We start from the raw sequence: 27,470 nt of genomic DNA on the forward strand, positions 1-27,470 counted from the left end.
TTGTCACATGCATCGGAAATTTGTGCCTCTACTCTTGATGCTCCCAGTTTTCCCTTTCCTACACATGAAACCAAGTAACACCAAGTCGCATGTCTCTCTCTCTCTCTCTCTCTCTCTCTCTCTCTCTCTTTTTTTTTTTCCATCACGCCATTCCTCTAGTTCTGCAGTTTGAATCCAACTTTTAATCCTCTTCATTACGATATGGGCCTGTCTCTGGCTCTCTCTGCGAGGCTTAACCGCCACTTACATGCTAAACGCTCTCTCTGCTCCGATTGTCTTGACATCTCGACGGCTCCTTCTTAATCTAGATTAGATTGATGGAGATTACTCTTTGTTCCCCAGGAGAGGGGGAGGGGGGATTGAGCCGCTGAAGCAGCGAGGGGGAGAACGGGGCAGAAGGGGACAATCTAGCAGCAAAATATGTCAACAATAAATAAAGACAAGTAAATAAGTATATTCTTCTAACTGTACAAAAGAGCCAAAAAATCACCAAATGAATGTGGAATTGACAACATAACGAGTTCATTTTCCAAGCTCTGATGAAAAATAAAGTGTAAACGGCTTATTTTACTGTTTAACACGATGGGAAGTAATTACTGTACTTAACTCCATTTTTCATCAATCTGTACTTAAGTGTACTCAGTTTCTCCGACATTTGAGTTTTACCAAGCTACATTTCTAACACACAAACAGATCAGGATTTGCACCTGTAGCAGTAGCTCCCTGAGCCGGTGGAGCTGGGACTCCAGCTGCTTGTTGTGGTCCTCCAGGATCTGCATGCGCGTCTCCAGCCGCGTCTTGTGCTGCCGCAGGACGCGGGCCTCCGCCAGCAGCTCCTCGTCGTGCGGCCCGCCCGCCACCGGCGACTCCGGACCCCCCTCGCCCGACTCCGTCAGCATGGGGAGCGACGTCGCCTCCTCGTGCTTCCACTTGAGCCGCCGATACTCCCCCTGCAGCACCCTGGGTGGGGGCGGAGGAGAGGAAAGATGGAGAGGAAGGCAGCTGCAGCACAGACACACGACAAAGCCTGTGCAATAACTGTGTAATTAACATTGCAATACACTGTAATAACACTGTAATAAGCTATACTAACCTATCCGGTGTTACCCGTGTGCATACTGTTGTATAGTTATTATTATTATCATCATTTATCACGTATAGAAATATCCAATTATATTCATAGTCTAATTATACCCAGCCACGGAGCCCCTCCCCCGCCTTTATTCGTACTTTCTCTTTATCTGATGCATAGAGCACATTTTGTTAATCATTATTTTTCCATGCAGCTTGGCTGTCTGCACTACAATGCACCTATTATTACCAAGACAAATTCCTTGCACATAAAAATGTACTTGGTCCAATAAAAATATTCAGATTCTGATCATGAAAAACGTGCGTTAAAAAGGTTGAAATTCCTGCTCCAATCATTTAGCCCCAAATTACTGATAGGACAGTTTACGCAATACATTGGTGTTTTTGAGCCCCCTGTGTACACAGTCATGCTTGCGTTCACCTGGTGTATCATCAGTAATATCTGCAACAATGCAGCTTGAGCAATACACATGGGTGAAATACTAAGACACAAACAACAATTAATATTTTTTTTGAAAGTTTTTTTTTTCAAATTATTTTAACCACATGGTCAAAACTGCACAAACTGTGTCAAAGTCCCAACTATATTAACACCCTATGATTTATGGGTATTGCCAGTATGGTTCAGGTGTGTGTGTCAGCAGAGTAAATGACTCTCCAGTCATAAAATAAAAAAAATTAAAAATAAAGTAATAAATAAAGACATCAGAGCACTCAGTGGCATCATAACGGGAGAGATACAATTGTAGAAAGAAATGAATTGGGTCAAGGTTCCAGACACCCGAGGGGTGCATGTGTGTGCGCTTGCGTTCTCTCTTTATCTGTGTGTATGAAAAGGTCAGGGGCAAATGGAAGACAAGAGCAGATAATTGGTATGAATCATACAAATAAAAATGCCTCTGGTATTAAATTAAGGGGACAGGATGTAAAAAAAAGAACTCCTCTCATTTGGGCGAATGGAGAAAATAGTCTGAAGCTCTTAGATCACATCTCCGAAATAGTTTGCCTTGCTGTATTTCACCAATGCACCAAATATCCATAATAACATTCTTGTGTTTTCCTTGGATGTATTCTTTTAAGGATGAACGAAGCATTTCTCCCATGTACAGCAATGCTTTTTCATAGGGTCCTATAAGCATTACAAAGTGGGGTTTTTTTAAGAATGGAAATCTATATATACCAACATTTGTACAATCAAAGGTCTAAAAGTCAAGAGGACATTGCCTTAAGAGCAATCTAGAAAAATATACACACACATACAGTACATCAACTGAGTGGGTTGAGACAATGGGTTATACACAGATATATGGCATATAACCTACAAGCCTAACATCCATTGGAATAAATTGACAGTACACAATATCCTCAATCCCCAGTGGTGGAAGAAGTACTTAGACCTTTTACTTGAGTAAAAGTACCAATACAGCATCCGCACTACTCCCAATCACCGACACCATCGCTGGGCTACTTCCACGGAGTGAGACCTGAGAAAGTTCTGGCCCAGCCACTGACCTGTTCTCGTTCTCCAGGCGGGCCAGGGTGTGCTGGAGCTGCTCCTTGTCCTGGTACTCCAGGTGGGTGAGCAGCAGGTACTGTCCGCAGGGCGAGTCGTGGTCCAGAGCAGGGCTGGAGTGACGCAGGAGGTACTGATCTTCATCCCTGAGTCCCCCACACAGGAGACAGCACACTGAGCCTCCAGCACACAGCCACCAGCAGCACAGAGCAAAGCCCGGGATGGCGACAGCAGGACGGACTCAAAGCGACAGGACAGGGCAGCATAGGCAAAAAAACTAAAAACAAAAAAAAACATAGTTGCAAACAAGAAAAGGAAGCATGAAGGAGGACACGTTGGGACTGGAAAATACTGTGACAAGATTGGATGGAAAAGCTTTGTATTGAAGAGGGCAGGGACAGAGTTCACCTGAACACAATGCTGTTACCTAGAATCAGGACTGCCAGGAGTTCTTTACTGCACTGCTGAAGTGCCTTTGAGCGATTCAATGTTAGCTGTGCTCCATATCACATAAATTTATCAGAGAAATGCAACAAAGAACAGCACATGCCTTTGAGTTTAGCGTAATATATCTGTGTAGTGCACATAATGAGCCTCCTACTGAGAGAATTGTGTTATTTACAACCAAATGTTTACGTTTTGCTCCAAAAGCGCTGAATACAGTAGAAGTTCAGCGATGGAAGCATGATAATCAATTACTGGTTTATAGTTGGAATAAATGGAATAAATGGACAGCACATTCCCCACAATCCACTTGATTCTCCAGCACGCTGATGTTAGCTGTAAGATTTGCAGTGTAATGCAAACTGACACACCATGATAAGGGAGACAGGATTAGGAACCGCCAGCCCCCACTTTGTTCCACGTGCCATATGTTACAGCAAACCTCTGGCACCGAATCCCCAGCACTAAAAGCATTACTCACATTACAAACTTCCGTAGGCTGGGATGTCCAGGTAAATTTAATTACCTGGAGATGAAAGATTTTCTACTGTTCATGAATTGCAAATTACCAGCTAAAGGGAACTCTGGGAAAAAAAAAAGAAAAAAGAAAAAGCAATGACACAAAAGGACGGAGAAGGGGGAATAAAGCAGATGGGCAACAGAGCGCCTTAACGGGGGCCGTGCACGCCATGGAAGCACATACATGTATGGCATGCACGTAGCATGTGCAAAGCTATACAGCAATAAGAGACTCACAGGCGGAGAGACAGACAGACAGCAGGCAGTAGAACCCAACACAACAGGGTACAACGTACAATAGCAATGAACAACACAGCAACACTGTGCATGTTAGATGCATGTTAGAAATGCATACACACCCACGCACACGCACACACTCTCCCATACACACTTGTGTAAGAAGCCATGCCCACGCCCACGCACACACACACACACACACACACACACACACACACACACACACACACACACACACACACACACACACATTTTTTCCTCCAACAAAGCTCCACCCCGGTGAAAACAAGGACAAGGCGACTGAGGCAACAAAAGCTTGAGCTTGAGCGGCACAGATATCAACGCTAGGAGGGCGGAGTGAATACAACATTATACTGATGAAAACCTGTTAATTTCCTGCATAGATTGTGTGGATGTTATGTTACCACACACACCCACACACACGCACACACACACACACACACACATACATGTGTGTGTGTGTGTGTGTGTGTGTGTGTGTGTGTTTTGCTTGTAGAATAGAGAGAGATGTGGACAAACACTAAGTAAAACTCAGTAATCCCCCCCCGAGCCCCCCCCAACCCTTCCTCCAATCAGCCCTTTCTGTTCCTGCATCAGGGCTCGCCTCCTTCATTTTCACATTCACATGAAAGCTCCATAACACTTCATCCCCTTTGCCGTTCTACCACTGTAATGCCAATCAGCCGTCTTGAGCCTTATAGAAATTCACATAAACACACACACACACACACACACACACACACACACACACACATCATTCTCAATTATAGCGTGTGTGTGCGTGTGTGGGTTAATAATGTGATTGCCTAATCCCTCCTGAACACACAAATGCATGCATTCCCAAACACAAACACCCACAAGGGAAAAAAATATCTATGTTTCAAATGCATACCCCCCAAAAAACAAATTTGTTCTTTCTTTGCCTTCATGTTTGACTTTATTCACTGTTTTTGAAAATACAAGACAATTATATTCAATTATCTATAAATAATAACACCCAAAGACTGGGTAGCACACACCTACACATTCAGCGATGGAGTGTTGCTTTAAAGAGGGTGTGTTGGGGTAGTAATGTACTCACAAGCTTTCATCAGGAGACAGGCTGTCTGTGAAGAATGAACAATTCTGGCTCTCCATTTCTGCCAATCTACACACAAGCACCCAAGCACGCACGCACACACAGACACACACGCGCAAGCGCGCACGCACACACACACACACACACACACACACACACACACACACACACACACACACACACACACACACACACAAACACACACACACACACGCACGCACACACACCAGCATGAGTAAGGGTACATCCTGCGGCAAAGGAGCAAAACACATTAATGATATTATAGACTGTGGGAAAGAGACAACACACAGATTGTTTTGTTTTATGGATAGCAAATAAACAACAAGCTGTTCACAAACATTTTAATGTTTAACAAGAGAGAATCAGATTCAATTATGTAGACATTTAGAACATTGTATGCGCTGCATGCTGATGGGACCAAGTTTACATCCGGAACAAAGCCTGCAGTTGATACGGCCTTTGTAGCTGTCCATGGTGCTGAAAGGACCAAGGAGAGCGACTCACTTAGTTTGGACGGACTGGATGGTTGTGTTGCACTGAACTGTTCCGGCATCCTGAGTTAACAAATGGTTTGAAAAGAAAACATTTTTCTCCCATCATTATGCATCCCTACCGAAAAAAAGGGTTATGCCCTCAGGATGTCGGGACAATTTGTAAACACTTCGGAGCTCAGCCCAGACTTGTGTCTGTCACCTCAGGGACAGCCCCTACACAGACTGCTGTGGGAACTTGTGCTACTGAGGTATGGAGGAGGTGGTGGTGGCTGAGGTGGGTTGCAAAACATAATGCAAGACTTACTCCAACATTATTTCCTGAAAAATTAATAAAACATTTACCAAATTCTAATTAACCCATACATTCCGCAATTCCATCAAGGTCCTGAAAAACACGCACACATAGCTATCTCCACCGCACCACCCTCTGTCCCCACCCGACATAACTACGCATCAGCCCATGTCTAACATACCACAGCGTCCTCTGCAGAATCTCATCAGCTGATGAAGTGAAGGATGAAAAGAGGGAAGGGAGGGATGGAGGGGGAGATAGTGTGTGATGTGATGTAGTAGTTGTCAGGGAGACCAAAATTACAGCCCCCACCGCTCTGCCGCTCCGTCCCCATCCACCTCCGCTGAGACCAGAACACAGTGAATGGACGATCAGAGCATAGCTTCTTACGGCAGCGTGGCCTCTTAACCCCGCTTTTCCTAATTTTCTGGGCCAGCCGTTTATTGAAACCCACTGTCTCAGTCAGAGACAAATGGAAAGTAAATGGGAGTGGGTGTCAGCTGAAAGCAAAGGGATGCTTGTTTTTGTGTGTGTGTGTGTGTGTGTGTGTGTGTGTGTGTGTGTGTGTGTGCGTGCGTCCTGTGGAAATGGATGTGACAGAACAAGGAAAAAGAGAGAGAGAAGAGAAAAAAAAAAGAGGAGAGACAGAAAAGATTTAATTTGGATGTAAATCCCCCCTGATGATGAAAGGATGAGATTCACTGGTGCCGAGATCAGATAGATAGATAGATAGATAGATCTGTAAAATATAAATTCCCTTGGATAAACACACAATGGCCATCATGACAAAGGAGCACACACACACCATCAAACACACGCACTCTCTGTCCCTCTCTCCCTTTCATGCACTCCCTCTCGTTTCTAGATTATGAATATATCATCCTGAAGGGGAAACTTCATACAATGACCCGCTGATCTCAGTCTTTTGATATCATCTTGATTTTTCCGTCAGCTTTCAAAGAGAACAGTAATGATGACATGTAGCGGAAATGAAAAAGAGGGGATTTCTGGCTGACAGGTGAGAGAGGACGGAAGGACTGTCGGTGAGCGAGTAAAAAAAAGAAAGACAAAAAGGAGGAAATAATTAAAGAAAGAAAATGTGAAGGGAACTAAAGGATTGTGCTTTGCAGTCAATTTCGCATTATGCCACGGTACAGATTAAAAAAATAAACGTGACCAGGACATAATAAAGACTGTCTACTCCAATTAAGCCAGCGCTCAGATCATGCTGGAGTAAAAGTAGAATTTTTTTTTTTATTTCGGCTCCCTTCAAAATCTGCAAATGGCAATGCTCATTCATTACCATACAGTAAAACTTACTAAAAGCACAAATGTGCCATCGTTTACTAACTAGTGGAGCTAGTATAGATTTATAGGGCTTCGCCGGGTCAGGTGGCCCAGTTCGCCAGACCGCCGGACCCCTCCTCTGGTCAGGAAAGGGCCGGTAAGTACCAGTAAGGCTACAAGGGGGGAAACATCAGGCTTTGCTGGACACTGGCTGTTTGCAGACGATAATCCAGAAATGCCTGGTTCGACCCGGGGGTTTGGTGGAGGCGTCATAGGTGGTGGTTCGTTGTGCATGGGGATATTCAAACGCATCCGATGGTCCGGCTCGAAATTTGTTACAAGGGAAAAAAGCATAGGGTACAGGCTGCGGTTACTTCCCGCCCGTTTCACTCCCTGATTTTGGGCACCAATTCGCCAGGGTTTGACACGTTGATGAGAGAGGCTGGGGGAGTGCATTCACGGTTGGTGAGAAGATGTGTGTGTTGCGTGGCGCGCGGTGACGCGGAGGAGTTGTCGGCGGGTGTGACGGGTGCGGGGGCGGCTGGGACCTTCCCTATTGACGATTTTCTGCTGGAGCAGTCGCGAGACAACGCGGGGCCTTTGGGCGGGTAGTTAAAATCGATGGCGTATCGATGCGCCCAGATGCCGTGCACACTCACCCGTATTTTTCGGTGATTAGGGACAGGTTATATGGAGTGAGCTGTAACACAGACAGGAGTGGAGATAATCTAATTGTTGGTGCTGAAGAGCCGCTGGGAAATGTTCTTCCAGGTGGCTCGCCATAAGCCGATGGCCAGTCACCTCGGTCACGATAAAACATGACAGCCGATAATGGCCAGCTTCTATTGGCTCGGCATTTGTGCGTAAATGGTGTGCCTCCGGCTATGCAAAGAGCAAAGAGCCCTAGTTGAGGTCCCGTACAAAAGACTCGGTATGGACCTCATCGGGCCGTTAGACCACAGTGCCCGCAGGTATCGTTATGTGTTAGTCCTAGTGGATTATGCAACCCGATACTCCGAGGCGGTGCCATTGCGCAGTATTATGGCCAAAAGTGTGGCGCAGGCGCTGTTTAAGGTAATCTCCAGAGTCGGGATTCTGAAGGAAATCCTGACCGACCAAGGCACTACCTTTATGTCACGTACACTTCAGGAACTTAATGAGTTACTGGGCGTACGCTCAATTCCGACCAGCGTTTACCATCCCCTGACAGACGGCCTGGTGGAGCGGTTCAAGGAGACGCTGAAGAACATGGTACGTAAGTTTTTTCACAACGATAGCTGTAATTGGGACAAGTGTTTGGACCCCCTGTTGTTCGCGGTGCGGGTGTTCCCCAGGCCTCCACAGGATTTTCTCGCTTTGAACTCCTCTTTGGCAGAGGATCCCAGGGGGTGCTAGACCTAACTTACGAAAACTGGGAGGAAGGTCCTAGCACCAGTAAAATTAAATACAGTATGCTATGGACCTGAGAGCAAACTTACACGCGCTGATTCGGCCGTTATCACACCTCTTATACGACGGGGGGGCTCAACTCTGACAATTTGGACTGGGAAACAAGGTGTTAGTGTTGCTCCCTAAGCCCAGCTCTAAATTGCTCGCGAAGCGGCAGGGGCCTTTTGTGGTCACACGGCGGGTTGGCGAGGTTGATTTTGACATCGAACGGTATGACAGGCAGGGGGCGACACAGATTTATCACTTTAACCTCTTAAAAGACTTCAGCGTTGCACTTCAGCGTTGCTTCGCTCTTGTTTACTCCTCCCTGCCAGGCCTCACGTCCTTCATACACCATCATATGGAGCTGACCCCAGGGGTGAAGTTGCGCTCTCGGCCGTATCGCCTGCCCGAACATAAATGCAAGAATGTGCAGGTGGAATTAGGCCATGCTGGACATGGGCATAATAGAGGAGTCCACGAGTGACTGGTCTAGTTCCATCGTGCTGGTGGGTAAGCCTGATGGGTCAGATCGGTTCTGCGTAGACTACGGAAGGCTGAATGCGGTGTCAAAGTTCGACGCCTATCTGATGCCCCAGGTCGATGAACTTCTCGACGGGTTAGGTACGGCTCGTTTTTTCACGACACTGGATTTAACCAAGGGCTACTGGCAGATTCCATTGTCTCAGGAGTCCAAGGAAAAATCATCCACTCCACTCCGTTTGGCTTGTACCACTTTCGCACACTTTTGTTCGGGTTCTTCCGTGCCCCAGCCCCCTTTCAGAGACTCATGGACTGCTTACTGCCTCTGCATGTCGCATAAGGGGACGCACCCGTGCGGTGCTGATTGGCTTATTGAGGCAGGGAGTTTTCTTAATGTTTGTCTGTCTTGCAGAGGGGATCGGCGCACGGGCACGTCAACCGACCAGGAGCCAGAGTGGAACGGCATTCCTCCTGCGCCCGAAACCACCATCATCATTATTATTAATATTATTAGTATTATTATTTATACTTCTGGCCTGCGAGCTTCTTGTTGCTCTGAATAATGAAACTCTCACCATGTCGGAACACCACAGCAAAAAGTACTCCGTCTCCCTCCCTAAACCCTCACCTGTGGGAAGAGACTGCCACAACGACCTACCTGTTTAACGACCGTTCGGACTTGCAACCAGCACTCCGACCAGTCGGTATTGTAGGGTATTGTCGTATTGTTGGTAGCATCTCATCGCACATCATCCTTTCTGGGTCTCAGTCTCTTTCCCAAAGTCGGTCAGTATTCACTACACTAGCGTTCGCAATCTCTAAGACTGAAATAGCGATAAGGGCGCGGGTCCTCGCTTATCGACCAATTTGCTTAACGACCTAGTCATAGGCATGCAACAATAAAAGAAAATGAAAAAATGAAAGCAAAGGACAGGAAAAAGGCAAAGAGAGAAAGGAGGAAGAGCTTAGGGAATATAGGACAGTTGTGCTTGCTCTCATTGTTGCTGTGTGCGGCAGGGGAAGCTTCAGGGTGGAACCGCACAGCAGCCCCTTGAAAACACGCAATATGCACACACACACATGTGTTTGCAAACACACAGACAGACACACAGACAAGCGCGCGCATGTGCCCGCGCACACACACACACACACACACACACAGACACACACACACAGGGTGTGGAAAAAATAACAGAAACACCACATGAAAAAGGAGTTTATCTTCAAAGTAATTAAATCACAATTATGCATCTGCAAAGGTGACTCAAATATCTGCCTCCAAATTAGCAGGATGTTTCAGTTATAAGACAGGACGTACAGTATAATTAGCGCCTTGATAAGAGACATCGCAACAGGAGCTAATTAACAGGGATACAAAGAGCCAAAATAGCCAGCCTCCAAAACTGCTGACTTATTTAATGTGTCAAGAGGAAAAGTCTTAAAAATCATGACAGCATGTGTGGAAGTTTGAACAAACTGCATCAGCAAAGAGGCTCAGCTCACAGAAAGTGATAGACGGACACTTAAAAGCATAACAAATAAATGCCATAAAAGCACAACCTCAAAAATGACCACAGAATTGAATCAGCACCTCTGGGACCTAGTCTCAACAAAAGACTCTGTGAGCTTCACAGGGTATAACATTTATGGCAGGGCTGCCATTAAAAAAAGGACTATAAGGCGATTTTACAAGACCTTGTGATACATTGTTCCATCATCAAGTTCCCATATTCTAAGGTTTATAATACCCCTGTAGAGACCACTAAAAGAATCCAAGAGCCTACTGTCCCCCCAACACCTGATCTGAACATCAATGAACGTTTATAGGAATGTTCAGTTGCTAGGGTGCAAAGTAAGCCATGGGTTCTCAAACCTTTTTCAACCAAGGACCCCTTATATGAGAGAAAATAAACAGTTGACCCCCTCACGTATGTCCCAAAAAAATAATTTGTTATTAGGCCTTTTTCACACTTCTACATGTGGAAAAATAAACACAAATCAAGGGAAATGTATAAGAAATAATTGTAGTGCATTTCAAAATGCAAAATATAAAAACAATGTATTCAGTGTCTAAAAGGAGATAATTATATATGTATATATTGAATAAAAATGTTATATTATAACATTTCTAAAAATTAAAAGATGTACCCCTTCAAAGGACACAAAAAACCCCACTCTGACCCCGTTTACACCTGGCATTAACATGCGCCTTTGGCGATCCGATCACAAGATCCGATCACTAATGCCCTGTGTAAACGCACCCAAATGCATCCTCAATGCGGTTTGAGATCCGATCGCTCAGGCCACATTGGGAGGTGGTCTGGGCCACGTTTTTTTTAGCAGTGTGAATGTGAATGTGTCCTGGGCCACATTGAAGGACCGCCTACTCAATTGACGTCCTCTGCGTCGCACTCCAACGACGTTGCATTAAAGTCTGGTCGGGAAAGTCTCCCCGTTACAGAAGTGCAGGATTTGTTATTCACAAGTAGGCCTAAAGTATTTACACAAAAAAACTTCCAGTTTTTTTTTGCATTTAGAGTGGGGAAGTGAGATCCGATCACTCGAGACACAGGTGGAGACGCATTCTAATACCAGGTGTAAACAGAGCTGTCTCCCATTCTGATTGGATCACCCAAGACGCATGTTATGCTACGTGGCAGCCCACAGCTTCTAGATACCTCAGTTACTAGGATGGTAAAATCCAGAGAAACGCATTCCGTTGCCTCAGTACGTGTACTCCGTACTGACTGACTGTATTAGTTGAATCTAATTATAATCAAATGGCAGGTGTAAACGGGGCCTTTGAGAATGACTGAAAGAGACTTCCTCCTCCTTCGTCCCCGCCGAGACCAGAAGAATGGACACGCACTCTAGGGCATTGTTCACTAGTGATCCAAGGGAGGACTAGCCGGCCGCTCCGAAGCCGTTCTGTTCTAGGGTCAGTCGTTTTTTCTGCATTAATGTTTCACAAGGTGTTTCCATTGTTTTGTCCATTCCGTGTACGACCACAAACACATGCACAAACTCTCCTTGAAAGTGTTGTCGGTCGGGGTGTGTGGGGGGGGCGGGCGACACACATTTCAAACCTGTCAGGCAAACACTGAGCTGGGCTGACGGCTCCCAGGCGACCTGTGGGCAAGTGGCTGCCAACTGGATATAGTGGACCCTGAAGACCCCGCACACACAATGATCCTATACTCCACTGTGTGTGTGTGTGTGTGTGTGTGTGTGTGTGTGTGTGTGTGTGTGTGTGTGTGTGTGTGTCTAAGCTCTGAAGGCGAAAAACAGAGGGGGCCGGGAAAATGCATAAATAAAGAAGGGGGGGGGTTACCATGCAGTTAAGGCCAGAGCTCTGCACGGAAAGAGGCCGAATCAATACTTCAATCAGTGTGTGGTGAAGGCTAAGGTGGACGGGGGGAAACGGAGAAGAGAGGAGGTTGATGGTGAGGGTGGGTGGGTTTGAACTTTAGTGCATATTGTATATACAGGAGATACAGTATATATATATCTATATAAACATACAGTATACTGTGTGTACGGTGTATATAACATACCTGCTGGCGTAGTGTTCGATCCTGCTGTGTGTGTCCGCATGTGGCAGCTTGGGCGAGGTGCACGGCCTGAAAAAGATGAGAGCACGTTGAAAATGCTATCACGGTTTCTCCAGCAGTTCAGAATACTAAAAACATGGCTACTGCACGTTTCCTCCCTCCGCCGCCCGCACCGGTCCAGATTTGTTTTTCGACGCCCGCCGTTTAGACGCCTGGACGTGACGTGGTCGTTTTCCACGCGCTACTCCGCTGACATTAAGGCGGCCGGGTTCAGATTGAGGGCGAGGGAAGATGAAAGGCTCACCCATGAAATTTGACGGGCGTCAAGATTGTAATCTGTGATGTCAGCGGCGGACGTAGCTCCGAGCCATTACACTGATAATGGACGGCTGTCACCCCGGAGGCAGAGCTTTCTTCAAATACAAGCGGACCACAAGAACTTTTTCTTTTTTCTCTCTCCTTCCTTTCATCTGGACGGGGCATTCAGCCATTTACTAACGAGTAATCCACTTTCACAGTATCGACTGCCGCGTCGTTATCTCGGTTCCTCAGAGACCACGGATGCAGGATCAACCAAGCGGAAGACAGCAAAACAACATCCTTGTTTTTGATCAATTAAAACAGGGTGAGAGGGCGAGGAGATTTTTTCAGGTTTCGACCACTGAAGTGCTCACAGCAAAAACATGGGCGTGGCGACGTCGCAGACCCGTGCGCCGGCAAATTTTGAGGCTGCCGGAGCGCGTTGGTGGACGCCGAGGTGTTAGGGGAAAAAAAAATCGGACAAAAAAACAGAACCCAGCGCTGAGATGTAAAGGTGCAATCAGTCCACATGTACAACAATCAGTACGCAGGGAGCGGCGGTCCTGACACTGCACTTTTGTAAAATACTGTTTTTTTGTGCACTTTCAAACCTTATATGCACCAAATTCACCGAACACATTCAATTACATTGCAATTGCAAATGTCAAGCAAATGTCGACCACCGCACCGAAATTTAAGAAATAATCCAGATGCTGAAGACGATTATTCTGAACAGCTCTGCGGCGGGCGAGGCAGAACTGGGACCAAAAAAAATTGGCCCTGGCAATTTTTACCCGGGGGGAGTTAGAACAGTTAGAATTCTAACTGAGGAACTTCAAATGACCTTCAATCAGTCAGAAAAAGACAATATGGCAAGGAAAATATTATAAGTATATAATCTTCAATTCTCTCAAGACAAAAGTATAGCACATGCTTTTTGATAAAGCATGCAGATGCGTGTGGGTGTGTTTATGTGTGTGCGTGTGTGTGTGTGTGTGCGTGCGCGCGCGTGTGCGTGTGTGCGGCGCGACGGAGCAGATCGGTCCGCTGAACGGGTCGTCGGACCCGGACGCGTCCGCCCTGGAGATCTCGGCCCGCCTCGGTGAAGGACGCACCGGGTTTCACGGAGAGACTTACTGTACCGTGTCCATTGTCTCTGTCCAACCATGGAGTTTACCGACTTCAGTGACCGAACTGGAGTCGTATTGCCGTTGCGCGTAAAGCAACGATAAGTGGACATTTTATAAATTCATTTTTGTGGGGGGTGGCTCCTGGACACTGGGTTTTACACATGAGCACGCAGGTTGAGGCCTGGATCTAAAAGCATTAACATATTATTTTGGAGCATCCCCCTGTGTGTTTCGGGACATCTCTCAGTAATTCCCTCTTGCAGCCCATGGCGGGGGCGTGCATAGCGCATGCCGTTTGGATCGGAGACCATCATCTCGAGTGCTCGCTTAGTTCTGGTGCAGAAAGTAGAAACGCTGTCTGGAAAAGTGACACCAAAAAGCAAAAAGACAGATTGGATGACTGATCAGTCAGCCTTCCGACAGCCCCCCCCCCCACCACACACACACCCACCCACAATCACTCACAGAGAGAAGACACACACACACACACACACACACACACACACCCAATCCACACAGGGGGGGGGAGGCGATGCGCGTGCACAATTCTGCTAATGTTGGGACCATAATAGGTCCAAATAGTTTTTGTTCACGACCTAAAATTCTCGCACAAATTCAACGATTATTATTTTCATTTATCTTTTATTTCATATCGGCCCCAAGGTGCGCCGCGCCACCGGGGAAATGCCCGGTATGCCAGATTACTACACCACCCCTGACCCCGGGCCAGCTTCTTCTTGAAAATTGGATCATGCTGATAGAAATTGTTAGAGATTATTACGATTATTTAATCTGTACGTACTGTACATTTAGACACCTTACATTAAATGCATAAAACTTCTGTTTTTTGTATGAGGAAATATGAATTCATGGAACACTGCTTGACTAAAAACATGACCAAGTGGAGTGCCAAAATCTCGGTAAATGACCCTGAGTACTGTCTTAGCCCCGAGCTATGTCTCATGACGACATCACAGATTAGAGTCTTGGCTCTCTCTTTTTTTACATTTTTTTTTTTAGCTTTGGGAGAGACTTGTCCGTGTGCATAGATTCAGTCTGACGGCGATTCAAAACAAATGAACGCCATTATGCTCGGTTTTGAATAGGGAACCGTCGCTTGGGTTCACTCTTAAAAAAGGAAGTCTAGCGAGGAGTGGCAGGGCACGAACGCTACCGCTGTTACTTTACGTCTGGAGAGACTTTAGATGCCTTCAAGTGGTGTGCGTGCGTGTGCGTGTGTGTGTGTGTGTGTGTGTGTGTGTGACTCACGTCTCAGAGCTCTCAGCTTCCAGCACAGATTGCACCGGTAGGTAACCTCTTTGCGGGTGCTTGCTGAAGTACTGCTTCGACCTAAACTTATTCTTCAGAGTCTTGGCAAAATCCCGCATTTTTTCCCCAGAGGTGGTCTGCAGTGTGATCAAGTCGGTCGGGTGGAGGTTTTGGGGATGCAGGGGAAGGGGTGATTTAGTGAGGGCGAAGAAGAGGAAGGGGCAGAAAGAAAAATTGCACCACTTAAGAATTCTTTCAAATGTGGCAAACAAAAAAAAAAAATTTCTCCCAGACGACTTCATCCGAAATTTGCGCTCGGGGCCCCCGGAGCCAGTCCACCAGACCGCTCGGCCACCTCACACTGCCTTTGCCTTCACAGGTTCCTTTCCCTGGCAGTTGGCTATATCAGTTTCTCTCCCCGCCACCTCTCTCTCTTCTTTTCAATCTTCACTATATATTTTTTTTGTTGCTTTTTTCATATCTCTCTCTCTCTCTCTCTCCTCCTGCTCCATGTTATCTCCACCAGTTCCTATTTTCTCCGTCTGTATTTTTTCCATACCACGCCCCCCCTCCCGCTCCTCCCCATCCACCACCCCAACACCAGCCTCTCTCTTCCTTCTCCATCCAGTGGAGAGTTATAGGCACCAGCCTGCCTGGCCATCGTGAAAAACTCCAGCGAGCTCCACTTAAACCATAATTCTAAAATACTGCCTAGTAGAAAAAAATCATTGTCCTGATGGCCCTTTGCCATATCTCACAGCTCAGCATTGATTAGAGCGGAATACTGGCACCGTCTCAGTGCGCAGAGGTCCCCGCAGATCGCTGCCGAACAGCTCCAGCACTCTATTGGAATTAGAACTCTTAAAGACTTGGCTATTGTGTGCGTGGTTGCTCTGCACTGAGGTCTTACAGGAGGCATACAGCCATGTATGGGTGTCGCAGAGGGCTCGGAATGTGGGATTCTACTGCTGGCTGTTAAATCCCGAAATACTATTTAGCGATTAGTGCATAGCTTACAGGTTATCCATATACCATATATCCTCAAATATAAACCGGTAGTCAAATAAAAAACAGGCCTCTAAGAAAAGCTGTGGGCGTGGTCTACACAAACAAATAAAAGCCTACCTCAAATGAAGACCAGGGGGAAAAACTGATCAGAGCTGCAGCGCTGTAAAAACGCAGTGTGTTTTTATTGTAAATGTATTTATTTTACTCAGTTTCCTACTGCCGCATGGCAGATTGCTTCTTGGGGCAAATGCTCTGAGCGCTCCCGCTCTCCAGCACTCCAAGCCGGAAGTGGTGCATTCAAGGCGAACTCGGAAAACTGTAATTCCACCATCGGCTACCACCACAAGTGCGACTTTTAGGGTAGCTACTTGTGCTCTCACATGTGTACATGTGTATGCATAGCATGGCATTCAGATGGAAGTTTGATTTAAAATGATTTCTAAAATATGATCAAATATACTTATTAAACAGAGGGAATTAGATATAAAAGCCTGCCTCTAATATAAGCCTGCTTCCAATAAAGGCCTGGTACCTTCTGCAGTTGAGGTTAATACAGTTGAGGAAATACAGTAGTTTAATAGGAAAAACCCCTTTTCAACATTGTGGATTCACTCCCTCTCCCTGTGGTAGAAGCGTATACATACATGTTTTTTTATGACACCCACCGCTGGGTATTCAGAATTTGTTACTTTTGGTGCAGCAGAGTCTTACTGGTGTGTAGTATTCCATGATGGGGTAGTGCAGCTTCTTTCCCTTGGTTGTGCGTCCTGTTAGGAAACATGTCTGGCAGATGTCCACATTGAACTGCTTCAAACTGCGATACCTGTCACGACAATACAACCAAGAGGTAGACTGATGCTTGTGTACGTTTTGGTATGTGTGTATGTGAATGTGTGTAGGAGTGTGTATATGTATATATATATATACAGTATACATATATATACAGTATATATATATACGTATATATACAGTATATATATATATATATATATATATATATATATATATATATATATATATATATATATATATATATATATATATTTATTTATTTATTCTGGATATGAATGTATTGTATTTGAAGGCCAACCTGAAGCCCTTGATGGGACACTGCTTGCAGACGTAGCACTTGGCCTGGTGCTTTGCCGACTCCGCCGCTGCCACTCGGTGGAGGACTGGCAGCCAAACCATGGACTGGGGCTCCAAGCTCATCCACTCCAGGAAGTGGGACACCTCGATGGCAGGCTTCCCCGGAGCCTGAGGGAGAGGAAAATGTGAACAAATTAAATGTAGAGCTGGCAGGTACGGTATGCACAGCAATGAGAGGAAGGGAGGCAGGCTTCCATTTCTGAGCTGTCAGCTCATTTTGTGATATTAAATAACACCTGAAACGTAAAGGAATAGGGAAAGGCGCTGATTGCAAGAAGATGAGGAAAGAGGGTGTGTAGAGACGGACATGAACTATGTGCCCTGTGGGGGCTAAAATAAGAGAACGATTCATCAAATGCTGTTGGTGACATTGAGCAGTTAAAAGTTCTCATATTGGTGCTGTACAATTGCTGACTAATTACTCACTATTCAAGTGAGAGAAAGTCAGAGAGAGAGAGAGATGACCGAGAGACTGATTTTGTATGTTTGTGTGTGTGTGTGTGTGTGTGTATGTGTGTGTGTGTGTGCGCACGCGCGCGCGCACGTGTGGGCAACAACCTGTTACGGATTCCAAATCTAAAAGGAAGTCAACCTAAGAAAGGAATGACTCGCCGAGCACTGAAAATCCGTAATGTGCTAAATTCTCATTAAGTCCGCATCAGAGATGCATTAAGAGGCTGATTTCCCTTGGGCTTCCTCCACCACTCAAGCAAAGCAGCATAATAAATGTGGGTTAGTGTGAGTCCGTGTGTGTGTGTGTGTGCATGCGTGCGTGTGTGTGTGTGTGTGTAAAGGAGCAGTGTTGCTCACTTGGTCTGTGAAGTGCACAGGAGTGCAGCCTCTCTGGGGATAAGGAAGCTCCTCTGTGCTTTCTCTGGCTGAGTAGTCAGTGTCTCTGTGTGTGAGGCCAAAATATCAACTTGCATACTGAGCACCTGGAGCCGGCGGTGATTGTTCAACGCAGGCGAGGTGCCCTATCGCTACACACCACGCTGAGCAGCCGGAGTGCTAAAAAACGAAATGACAGACCCACACAGTGGCAATTAAAACCTCACTATATACAGAGATCAAAGTTCTAAAGTATCCTGACGCAATTCACCGACAACGGCTCCATCCTGTTGTTCTACACTTCTATACTGTCGAAAGCTCCTTTTCCACCACAGGAAACATTTCAGAAACCGAGACTAGTGGTTCCTTATTTAGGTCCTCTCCCTTGGTGGAATAGGTCAACAATGGTTGACTATATTCCTAAAGTCTTCTGCCAAATATATTTCTTCACACCACGGTTGTGGCTTGCCAATGTCACAAAGTACGGACCAAAGCTTGACTGCTAACAATTTAAATACCAGGACTGTGGTATTACTAAAGATGCGCATTGTTAGGCTTGTTATCAATTCTTTCTTTCCCGCCAATTATCAAATTAATGCCATCTTCTGCTTTGACACCAGAGCACTGGAAGCACAAGGCATCATCCAAATCGTCTCCATTCCCTTCCGTAGTTCAGTTGATGAGTGGGGAAATGGCCCCCCACGGTTCGGCATTGCAGCACACAGACATTTCATCTGCGACTGAGAATAATTGACGCGGAGCAAAGACAGAGAGGGATTGATTTTAATCATCCACGACTAATTCTAAAAGTGTGCGGCAGAATAGAGGGTGTTTAATTGAGGGCTGTCAAGACAACAGGGTAATTAAGAGGTTCTGAACGGGCCACCTTCCAAAATGCGCCATAATTATCACTCCTATTGAGGAGAATGCCACCGCGCGCCGAGCTTTCGACCTAAACCGGGTATCAACCCGAAATAAGCCGTAAGATCAAGCAAAAGCAAAGGAACGAGATGGGGTGCAAAGGTTACTGTGATCACGTCCCCCACCTTAATGACAGCGAGGCTTCAGTACAATAATGTTCTGAAAAATGACATTCTCTGAGCTTTTTATGCCCGTTTGAATTTACTGGGGTGGTTGATGAGCCCATTCCTCTATGTGCCCTAAAAGCAGCTCTAATATCAATGGTGTTACATTTAATCTACGCATATAGGGAAAATGTTTGAACAAATGTTAACTGGAGGGGTTGACAATAGTCTAGTTCCAGCGTTTCATACATTGAAAAACTCTGAGGGTATTTAATTCTCTTTCACACGCTCAATTAGACATAATAAATCATTTTTAACAAAATAAACAAGATGGCGCCACAAACGGCAGCCAAGCGGAAATGGTGCGCACAAACTCCCGAAATGACAACCAGTTTATAAACTGTCCGAGGAGAGAGAAGAGCACATTCGATCAGTGCTTACGCCACCATCCCCGAGGCATTATCACGCCATTCCCCCCGCTGCGGCGGGAAACTCCGACCACGTCTCGCTCACCCCTCACCTCCTCGCAAACAGGCCAAACCGCCCGAACCTGTTGTGAGGAAGAGCCAAGACGACGCAGCGGAAGATCTGTGACAAAAGCCCTTGAGAGAGGTAAACCGAGAGAGGTTTAGAACCGCCACCGACAGTCTGGATTAGGCTGTGATGTCATATATTGGCTTCCACGAGGACAGCTGTACTCCGACAGGCACCAGGGTAGGCTATAACAATCCCGGGTTAACAGGCAGACGCAGACGGCTTTGTTTGAAAAAGGAGGAGGCATTTAAGAGTGGTGACGTGGATGGGTTTAAAGTGGTAAAAAAATACACGTTTGGCAAGGCGGTGAGGGGAGGCCAAACGGCGGTATTCTGCGACATTGGAACAGCAGTTCTCAGCCCACGACCGCTTCAGCGTGGAAAGAGCCGAAGCGGATCACCAGCCACAAAACCAAAAACCTTCCCACGCCCTGAATGACGTTCGACAGTCCTGGTTCGTCTTTCACTGTGTAGTTGAAAGACCAACGGACTGTTCGGACCCTGTCTCCCGACCCCCCAGCCGTCAGCCCCAGCACACCTGCACCTTCACTTGTCCCGCCCTTACCAAGGGCTTCAGGGCAGACTCTCCTCAATCATCAAGCCTGAGCACACACCCTTCCCCCATCACCTTCACACCTCTTTATTCAGGAGAGAGACATTAACACTGTGCAGACCAACTGTCTCCCGACGTTTTTAACAACTCACGAGAGGCCTGCGGGGTGTCAGCCTGCTTCAAAGGTTCCACCGTCATCCCCATCCCAAAAAAGCCTCGGGTCACAGGTCGTATTGACTACAGCCCTGTCACTCTGACTTCTGTGGCGGTGAAGACTTTTGCTACGCCTTGTGCTACGTCACCTCAAGACCATCACCCACCCCCTGCTGGACCCACTGCCGTTAGCCTACAGAGCCATCAGTTCTGTAGATGATGCAGTCAACGTGGCTCTCGACTTTATCTTCCATCACCTGGAGTCTCCTGGCACCTACACCAGGATCCTGTTTGTGGACTTCAGCACTATCAGCCCAGCTCTTAACAAGGACAAGCTCCTCAAGCTGAGCGTGCCCAATTCCACCTGCAGATGGATCACTGACTTCCTAACCGACAGGAGTCAGCACATAAAGCTAGGCAAGCACGTCTCGGACCCCCGGACCGTCAGCACCCACGTCCCTCAAGGTTATGTCCCCTCCCCGCTGCTGTTCTCGCTGTACACCAACAGGTGCACAGTCCACACTGTGAAGTCCTTCTATTTCCTGGGCACCACAATTGCTCGGGAACTCAAGTGGGAGCTAAACATCAGCTAGCTCATCAAGAAGGCCCAGCAGAGGAAGTACTTCCTGTGGCAGCAGAAGAAATTTCAACCTGCCACTGATAGTGATTGTGCACTTTTACACCGCCATCATTGAGTCCATCCTCACCTCATCCATCATCGTCTGTCGATGGTGCCCCAGCCAAGGACAAGGGCAAGCTGCAGCGGATCATTCGTTCAAATTCAAATCGTTCTGCAGGGAAGGGTGAGAAGGCTGCACCTTTCCTTCCCTCCAGGACATTGAGGCGGGCGGGGAAGATTGCAGCCGACTCTTTCCACCCTGGACACCACCTTTCTGAGAATCAGCCATCTGGCAAGAGATTGCGGTCCATCAGGACCAAAACCTCACGCTGCAAGTACCGTTTCTATCCCTGGGACTCAACTACTATCTCCATCACACACACACTCATACGCTCTCTCACTCACTCAATAACAATAACACTGGTGTTATAATTCACAAATGGTGATAAGGAAGTTATCACATAGTAATAATTGATATTATAATTTATAGTTTTCCACCTATATACTATAAATTTAAAAGCCAATTATATACCAATTATATAACAGTAATTTATCCTGTGCATAGTATAGCAATGCATCACGTGCTGTATATCTAACTTTCCTGTTTTGCATCACTGGCTATCAAACACTTTCCTATTTTATTTATGTTTATTCTCCTTTTTTCCGACTGCTAAACTTTTGATTTTTAAATGCTACAGGAATGTCCGTACTGGAGTGCACCAAACCTCACCAACAGAAATTCCTACTAAATGCAAATTTACCTGGCGAAATAAAACCCATTTTGATTCTGATCAAGTGACAGCTCCCTGGTTTGACATAATCATATTTTATATACCCGGACTGAGATGAAAGACATTAATATGTCAACATTCACTTTTCCTGTCAGCTAAGGTTTTCCGCCTTCAAAGGAGGCTGCCTTGCATCTAACTGTGCCAGCGGCAGCAGCAGCCCCGCGCAAATACCAAATCGCACATGAGGGCGAGTCGACGTGTGCAGCCGAGTCCACATATCACACACATACACACACACGCACACACTCACACGTACAGCGGACGCCATATTATTCCTACCACTCGAAAGCAGCTCTGCACGCTGGGCTCCACGTTGCTCCCCCCGAAGGCGGCCACCTCTCCCAGCTGGCGGGGGATCTGGATGGCCTCATGGAGCAGCAGACTGAGGTGGCGCTGGTCCGTCAATCCCCCCGGCCCGGACACCTGACGGAACAAGTCTGCCAGCACGGAAAGCAAAAATGCCACACTTCTGAAGGCAATACAATACTATAAAATAGTCTTCTGCCGTTTAAAAACATGTGGTATTTAAGCAGGATTTCAACTGAATCTGACTAGACAACAACTCTGGAAGTCACATTCATTTTCATCAACTCTTGCGGCTCTTTAGCGTCTGAGAGTACGACCGGATGTCACTGCTTTTATCGAACTGAGCTTAAACCTCTGTAAATAAGTTACATATATAAAATAATGCTGACGTTGGGTGTCAAAATATTCACTATCACTAAATCTCTTTTCGCAAACACGCACGCACAAAAAAACGGCCGCCAGAGAGAGGAGTTCTAAGAGTCGAGATTCATTGTCGGATTCCGTTTAAAGCCGGCTTTGGTCTTTCACAGCAAATGCTGGTGTATACATACATATTAGTTAATTTACTCATTCTGTGGGCTGTCAGTGAGCTGTGAAGGCTAAAAAAAACAATAAGAACAGGGCTTGGAAAAAAAGACCTACCATATTCTGCACCGCTATAAAAGGTGAATCTATAGAATGGAGTGAATCTGCAGTCGGCAGTGTGCGAGGTGGTATTAAAAGGCCAGGCCGGCTCTAATTGCAGATGATGGAATGGCCCTGTGTGTGTGTGATTGTGTGTGTGTGTGAGACACTCCCTGTCACGGAGCAGATGAGTGCCGACAGTCATGCGAAGGAGCCACACAGCCCTAACAGGTGAAGCAGCCGGCGTAAACACCCGCATGCTAAACAGACTCCTCCATGCACTCTCTCAATCACCGGGTGAAAGAGCACTGAGAGGGTTTGGAATGTTTCCACAGAGGAGAAAAGGCTAAGTGACAGCAGCGTTACACTGGGGGTCCAGGTAGGTTATGAGGACGCAAGATGCTTTTATATGAATCCGACAACGGATTTAACCGTTCGAACCCGCCTACCCCCACCCATTCCGGCAGCCGTGGTGGTGCTAGATTTCGCATCATTCCATGTCTGAGAAAATGTGAGCGCTCAGTTTCCCAGTGTGTTCTCCAGTACAGCTGAGGTTGGTTGGACATTTACAGTTTTCAATGAATGAGAAAGAGTTGAAAACGTCAACAAAATAAAAAATACACTCAATGAATTAAAAGAAAAACAGATTTATTGATTATTATTATTATTATTATTATTGATTTATTGTGAATATGGTGAGACCCAACGGTAACGTAAATTATTTATAATTTAAACTTTTTAAATGTATATTTATAATTAAGTTTCCAGTAACGCTTCCAATAATACAAGCTTGCCATACTCAATAGTGGCTTCCCGTCGCAATGTCAGAACCAACATCTTTGCAAATTTCAACACAGCTGGATCCTCGTTAGGACACAAAAATTGGTTGTGAGCGCTTTGTGGGCTCACTCTCCAAAGAGAGCATTCAGACTTCCTTCATTGTCGTCTTGTCGGATTCGGTGTAAAGCCGCCTCAACAGATATGTGGAGCCTTACATAAGGTTTCATCTCTAGCTTTCAGGGGGTCTCTGGCAAAAGCTGGAGTTGTTTATGGTCTGTTTAAGCGGACTGGAGGGGTTTCCAGTGCAGATCGATACACAGATAACCGGGTTCCTGCAGGTCAGGTTTATTTACAAATAGTATCCGATTAATCACAGAGCCAAACTGGCGTAGCCTCCTTCCTGATCTCAGGAAATAAGGCTCATCCCTCTTTCCAACCGATGAATTATCACAGAATGTGTCGGCGTTCAGCTTATCATGAGCTGGCGAGGACAGCCTGCCAAGGAGCGTGGAAGCCTGGCGCAGGATTGACAGCGTGGTCTGACAACTGGTGGCCAGCTAAACTGGGTCCAACTGTGATCAGTTCTAATTCTCTCACTCCTCCTCACACATATTTACAGGCTGGCTTTGTAAAACAGGGATATTGTGGTGTGGGGATGGTCTGGTTTGAGCAGCCACACCTCACCTGGATCTAGGTGAGTGGGATCGGAGTGGCTGCATACCTGTTGCTCGTTGGTTGGTCTAACGAGGAGCAGGTAAAACCCCCACCCCCAGACACACTCAGGATAGGAGCCCTGTCATGACACATGCTATCTGCTCCTGGCTAATTCCAACTGGCCCACTCTCTACAAAACCAAACTGGTGTGTCCACACAATGCTGTGGACACACCACACAACCTACAGCACAATGTGTGTCTCTGCCGTAGGGTCCAGAAAACGCCACCCAGGTGGCGTGTGGTAGGAGAAACTGCCACAGATATAGCGTCAAAGGGCTTTCTTTTCTTGGAATATAGCACTGACTGAATTTAAAAGTATCACAGATTTTAATATTTTTTAATTTTTAAGTAAGCAGGAGGTACAGGAGCTTAATATCCATTTCAAGATGGCGGGAAGGATAAAAGAGGAATTAGAGAATGAAAAACAGAGGATGGGAGAGGGGAATTCTCTCTGGTTAGAGCCTGTGGTTAGTCTTCCTGCTTGTAAGGAACAAAGTGTATTTTGTGAAACTGGAGAAAAAGCTTCCTCCATTATGGCAGCATAGTAATTTCCTCCATTAAGCTAAGTGGATATCTTTATATGATGCTGGCAATAATGACAGTCTTGTTCTGGCCCATTGTTCTGCAGTTGAAGAGAAGCATTAGAAACACGGACGGGCCTCCCACTCACATTTGTACTTCTCCTGGACGTCGGCCTTGCACAGGCTCACCAACCCCATCTTGAAGCTGAGCACTCGCACCTTGCCGTTGCGAGAACTTGCAGGGGGAAAAGAACAAGGAAAGTCACAAAGTTGGGTATTGACAGCTGAGTAGGAGTACAACAAAATAAAAACGGTATTGTGTCACCAACAGTCGCCACAGAGCGGTTGAGCCGTGAGGACAATGTGGACAGGAACGATGCGGGTCAATGCGGCATGGCACAGTTCAGCCCCACGGCATGAAATTGTATTAAGAGAAAACCCAAAGTTACGGAAGTGACTTCAGGGAAATGGTGAAGTGATACGTCCATGGGTCTATGAGCAGAAGAGCAATGAGTCCATTAGATCAAAATAACATATACACACTGTGTGAGCTTTCCACAAGGATGTGTGTGTCCCACTGGTGCTTTTCTTTCCCATGGCTGAATAAATAGTTTAATCTGCAACCAATGACAAGACCAGTGAGTCGAACGCTGCTGTGTGTCCTGACTCGCCTAAATGGGTCACGTTCTTGTTGTTGTGTTTTGTTTTGTCCCCTCTGCAGGCATGGGGTGGGGGGGCTGGGGGCATCGGGGACAATGGAAGCGCACAGCTCATGCAAGAAGCTCCGCGACCGCATTGTTTAACACAATTAGACTTTGGGTTGGAAACCCACAGAGTTACAGAATCAACATCCCAGTCGCTGAGTGAGCAATGAAGGATATTAAGCTCATCGGGGAGTCGCACGAACGCACGCACGCACGCACACACACACACACACACAGTAAAATATTCAATCACAGAGCGAGTTCAGACTCTGGGGCTGGATGCAGTGCAGTCACTTAAAACAGCATATGCTCCAAATAGGTGGAAAAGACACAGTGTGGACGGTTCTGATTCGACAGGAAGAGGCAGCACGGCCGGATAAATATTACTTATGCATTCTATGTGAAATATGGGTTTGTGAAGCCCTTTGAGCCCTTGTGATTAAGGGCTATATAAATAAACTTGACTTCACTTATTTCTATTCATCTATCCATCTCTCTATCTGTATAGCTATCTATCTTTGGAGGCCATTAGAGTCATTAAATGGAGACCATTAGTGCTCTTTCACCGGTATTTGATGGGAGGTTGGGACGGGGCTCCTGAGGCCTGGGGAACGGACGTAAAGCACCGGTTGTCGAGTGCTTCTCACACACACTTTCCGCTGTGTGCCTCGCGCCAGGTTAAATATGTACAGCGGTGCCGTTCCCACGGTGACAGGACTCTCCAGAAGCAGAGGACAAAAGTGCAAAAGGCACACACATACGGAAATATACAAGGTCATTCACGTCCACACACATACATTAAGTCACACAGTAATAGCTACAAACCATTCACTCAACAGTGACACACTTCACACGTTCAGCAAAAGAATAACAAAAAAAGTAAGTTGAATGAAATTTTATGTGGTTTTCTATTGATAACAACACATATTTAAGAGCCACCAAACAGGTTTGCTGCACTCTGGTGTTGCAGCCTCCACTGTGCTCTCAGTGGAGGCCGTGGGAGTGGGAGATCGTCAATCAAGAGGAAACAGAAAAGTGAGTGAATGTGAGCTGGACAGCCATGCGACAGGATAACCGTCCCCATGTCCCAGCGGGAATAATTGGACTTGTGCCCGGCCCGTGTGATTGGAGCTGTGGTCGTGCCGCGGTCCTTTATAGATCCCTGTGCAACAAGGCATTAAACCAATCACTCCAGCACAACACAGACACCAGGCTGTACTTGATCTCCTTCAAATGGCTTTGTAGTGGTTGTTTTTAAAGGAGGGAACGTTATAAATAGTGGTTGTGTGTTTGTGCCGGCGTGGGTGTGAGCCTGAGGGTGCATGTGCATGAGTGTGTGTGACTCTATGTCGATAGCAATATTTCCCATGAAAGTGACTCAACTCTTCAGGACCCACCTTCATAAGATTCTTCAACCCCTTCTACCGTTCCCTAATCCGAGAGCGTTTCCTCTGGCCCTACCTTTGTTAATAAATTACTTTGTCCAAGCTGGCTTTTTCAAAGCTCATTTGAATCTACTTTTAAAGCCCATTAAGTGTCTAATGCTCTACTTTATGTGCCTAAGAAAGTCTATGCAATATTAATGCTCCTAGTTGTAAAACATCAGTCGATTTGAAGTGTTTACGAATCAAAAAACTCCTGAGAGTATGAAAGTCATGAGAGCTGAACTCGATTAAACATAATTAAGCACATTTTCAAGTGGCAATTTCGAGGAGTTCCCTTTCATTGTTTTTGGCAGCGCCTATGGCGAAAAAAAGGTGATTGCAGGCGTGTGGCGGAGTGAATGCGTGTGAATGTGGTTTGTGAATGCATGGCGGGAAAGTCGCCACAGACACCCAGTTCATAAGACTCAGAATACTGCAAATACGAGAGCTTTCATCAGTGGCCCATAGGCTCAATCACATTTGTGTTACCTCATTCGGCGATAGTGACAGAACAGACATTTATTTAAATGAAAATCTTGGAGATTGGCACATAAAGTGACGGCTTCCTAATATGTTGA

The 27,470-nt window shown here is 46.2% G+C and overlaps 1 protein-coding gene across 1 annotated transcript in view; it reads right to left on the reverse strand.

Moving 5' to 3' along the window:
• The window catches only part of drp2 (dystrophin related protein 2), a gene marked incomplete at its 3' end in the record, with an annotated part of 68,351 nt that overhangs the window by 2,200 nt on the left and 38,681 nt on the right, over window positions 1–27,470 (reverse strand). The window contains exons 12-20 of the mRNA XM_080007930.1: window positions 24,914–24,999; window positions 22,098–22,255; window positions 17,258–17,424; window positions 16,879–16,990; window positions 15,160–15,296; window positions 12,464–12,529; window positions 4,908–4,973; window positions 2,605–2,751; window positions 708–960 (exon numbers count right to left, since the gene is read on the reverse strand). Coding sequence (XP_079864056.1) covers window positions 708–960; window positions 2,605–2,751; window positions 4,908–4,973; window positions 12,464–12,529; window positions 15,160–15,296; window positions 16,879–16,990; window positions 17,258–17,424; window positions 22,098–22,255; window positions 24,914–24,999 — 1,192 coding nt within the window. The remainder of the gene's footprint in view (window positions 1–707; window positions 961–2,604; window positions 2,752–4,907; window positions 4,974–12,463; window positions 12,530–15,159; window positions 15,297–16,878; window positions 16,991–17,257; window positions 17,425–22,097; window positions 22,256–24,913; window positions 25,000–27,470) is intronic.

This window comes from Zeus faber (assembly GCF_960531495.2).
Source record: "Zeus faber genome assembly, chromosome: 10".
NCBI lineage: Eukaryota > Metazoa > Chordata > Actinopteri > Zeiformes > Zeidae > Zeus > Zeus faber.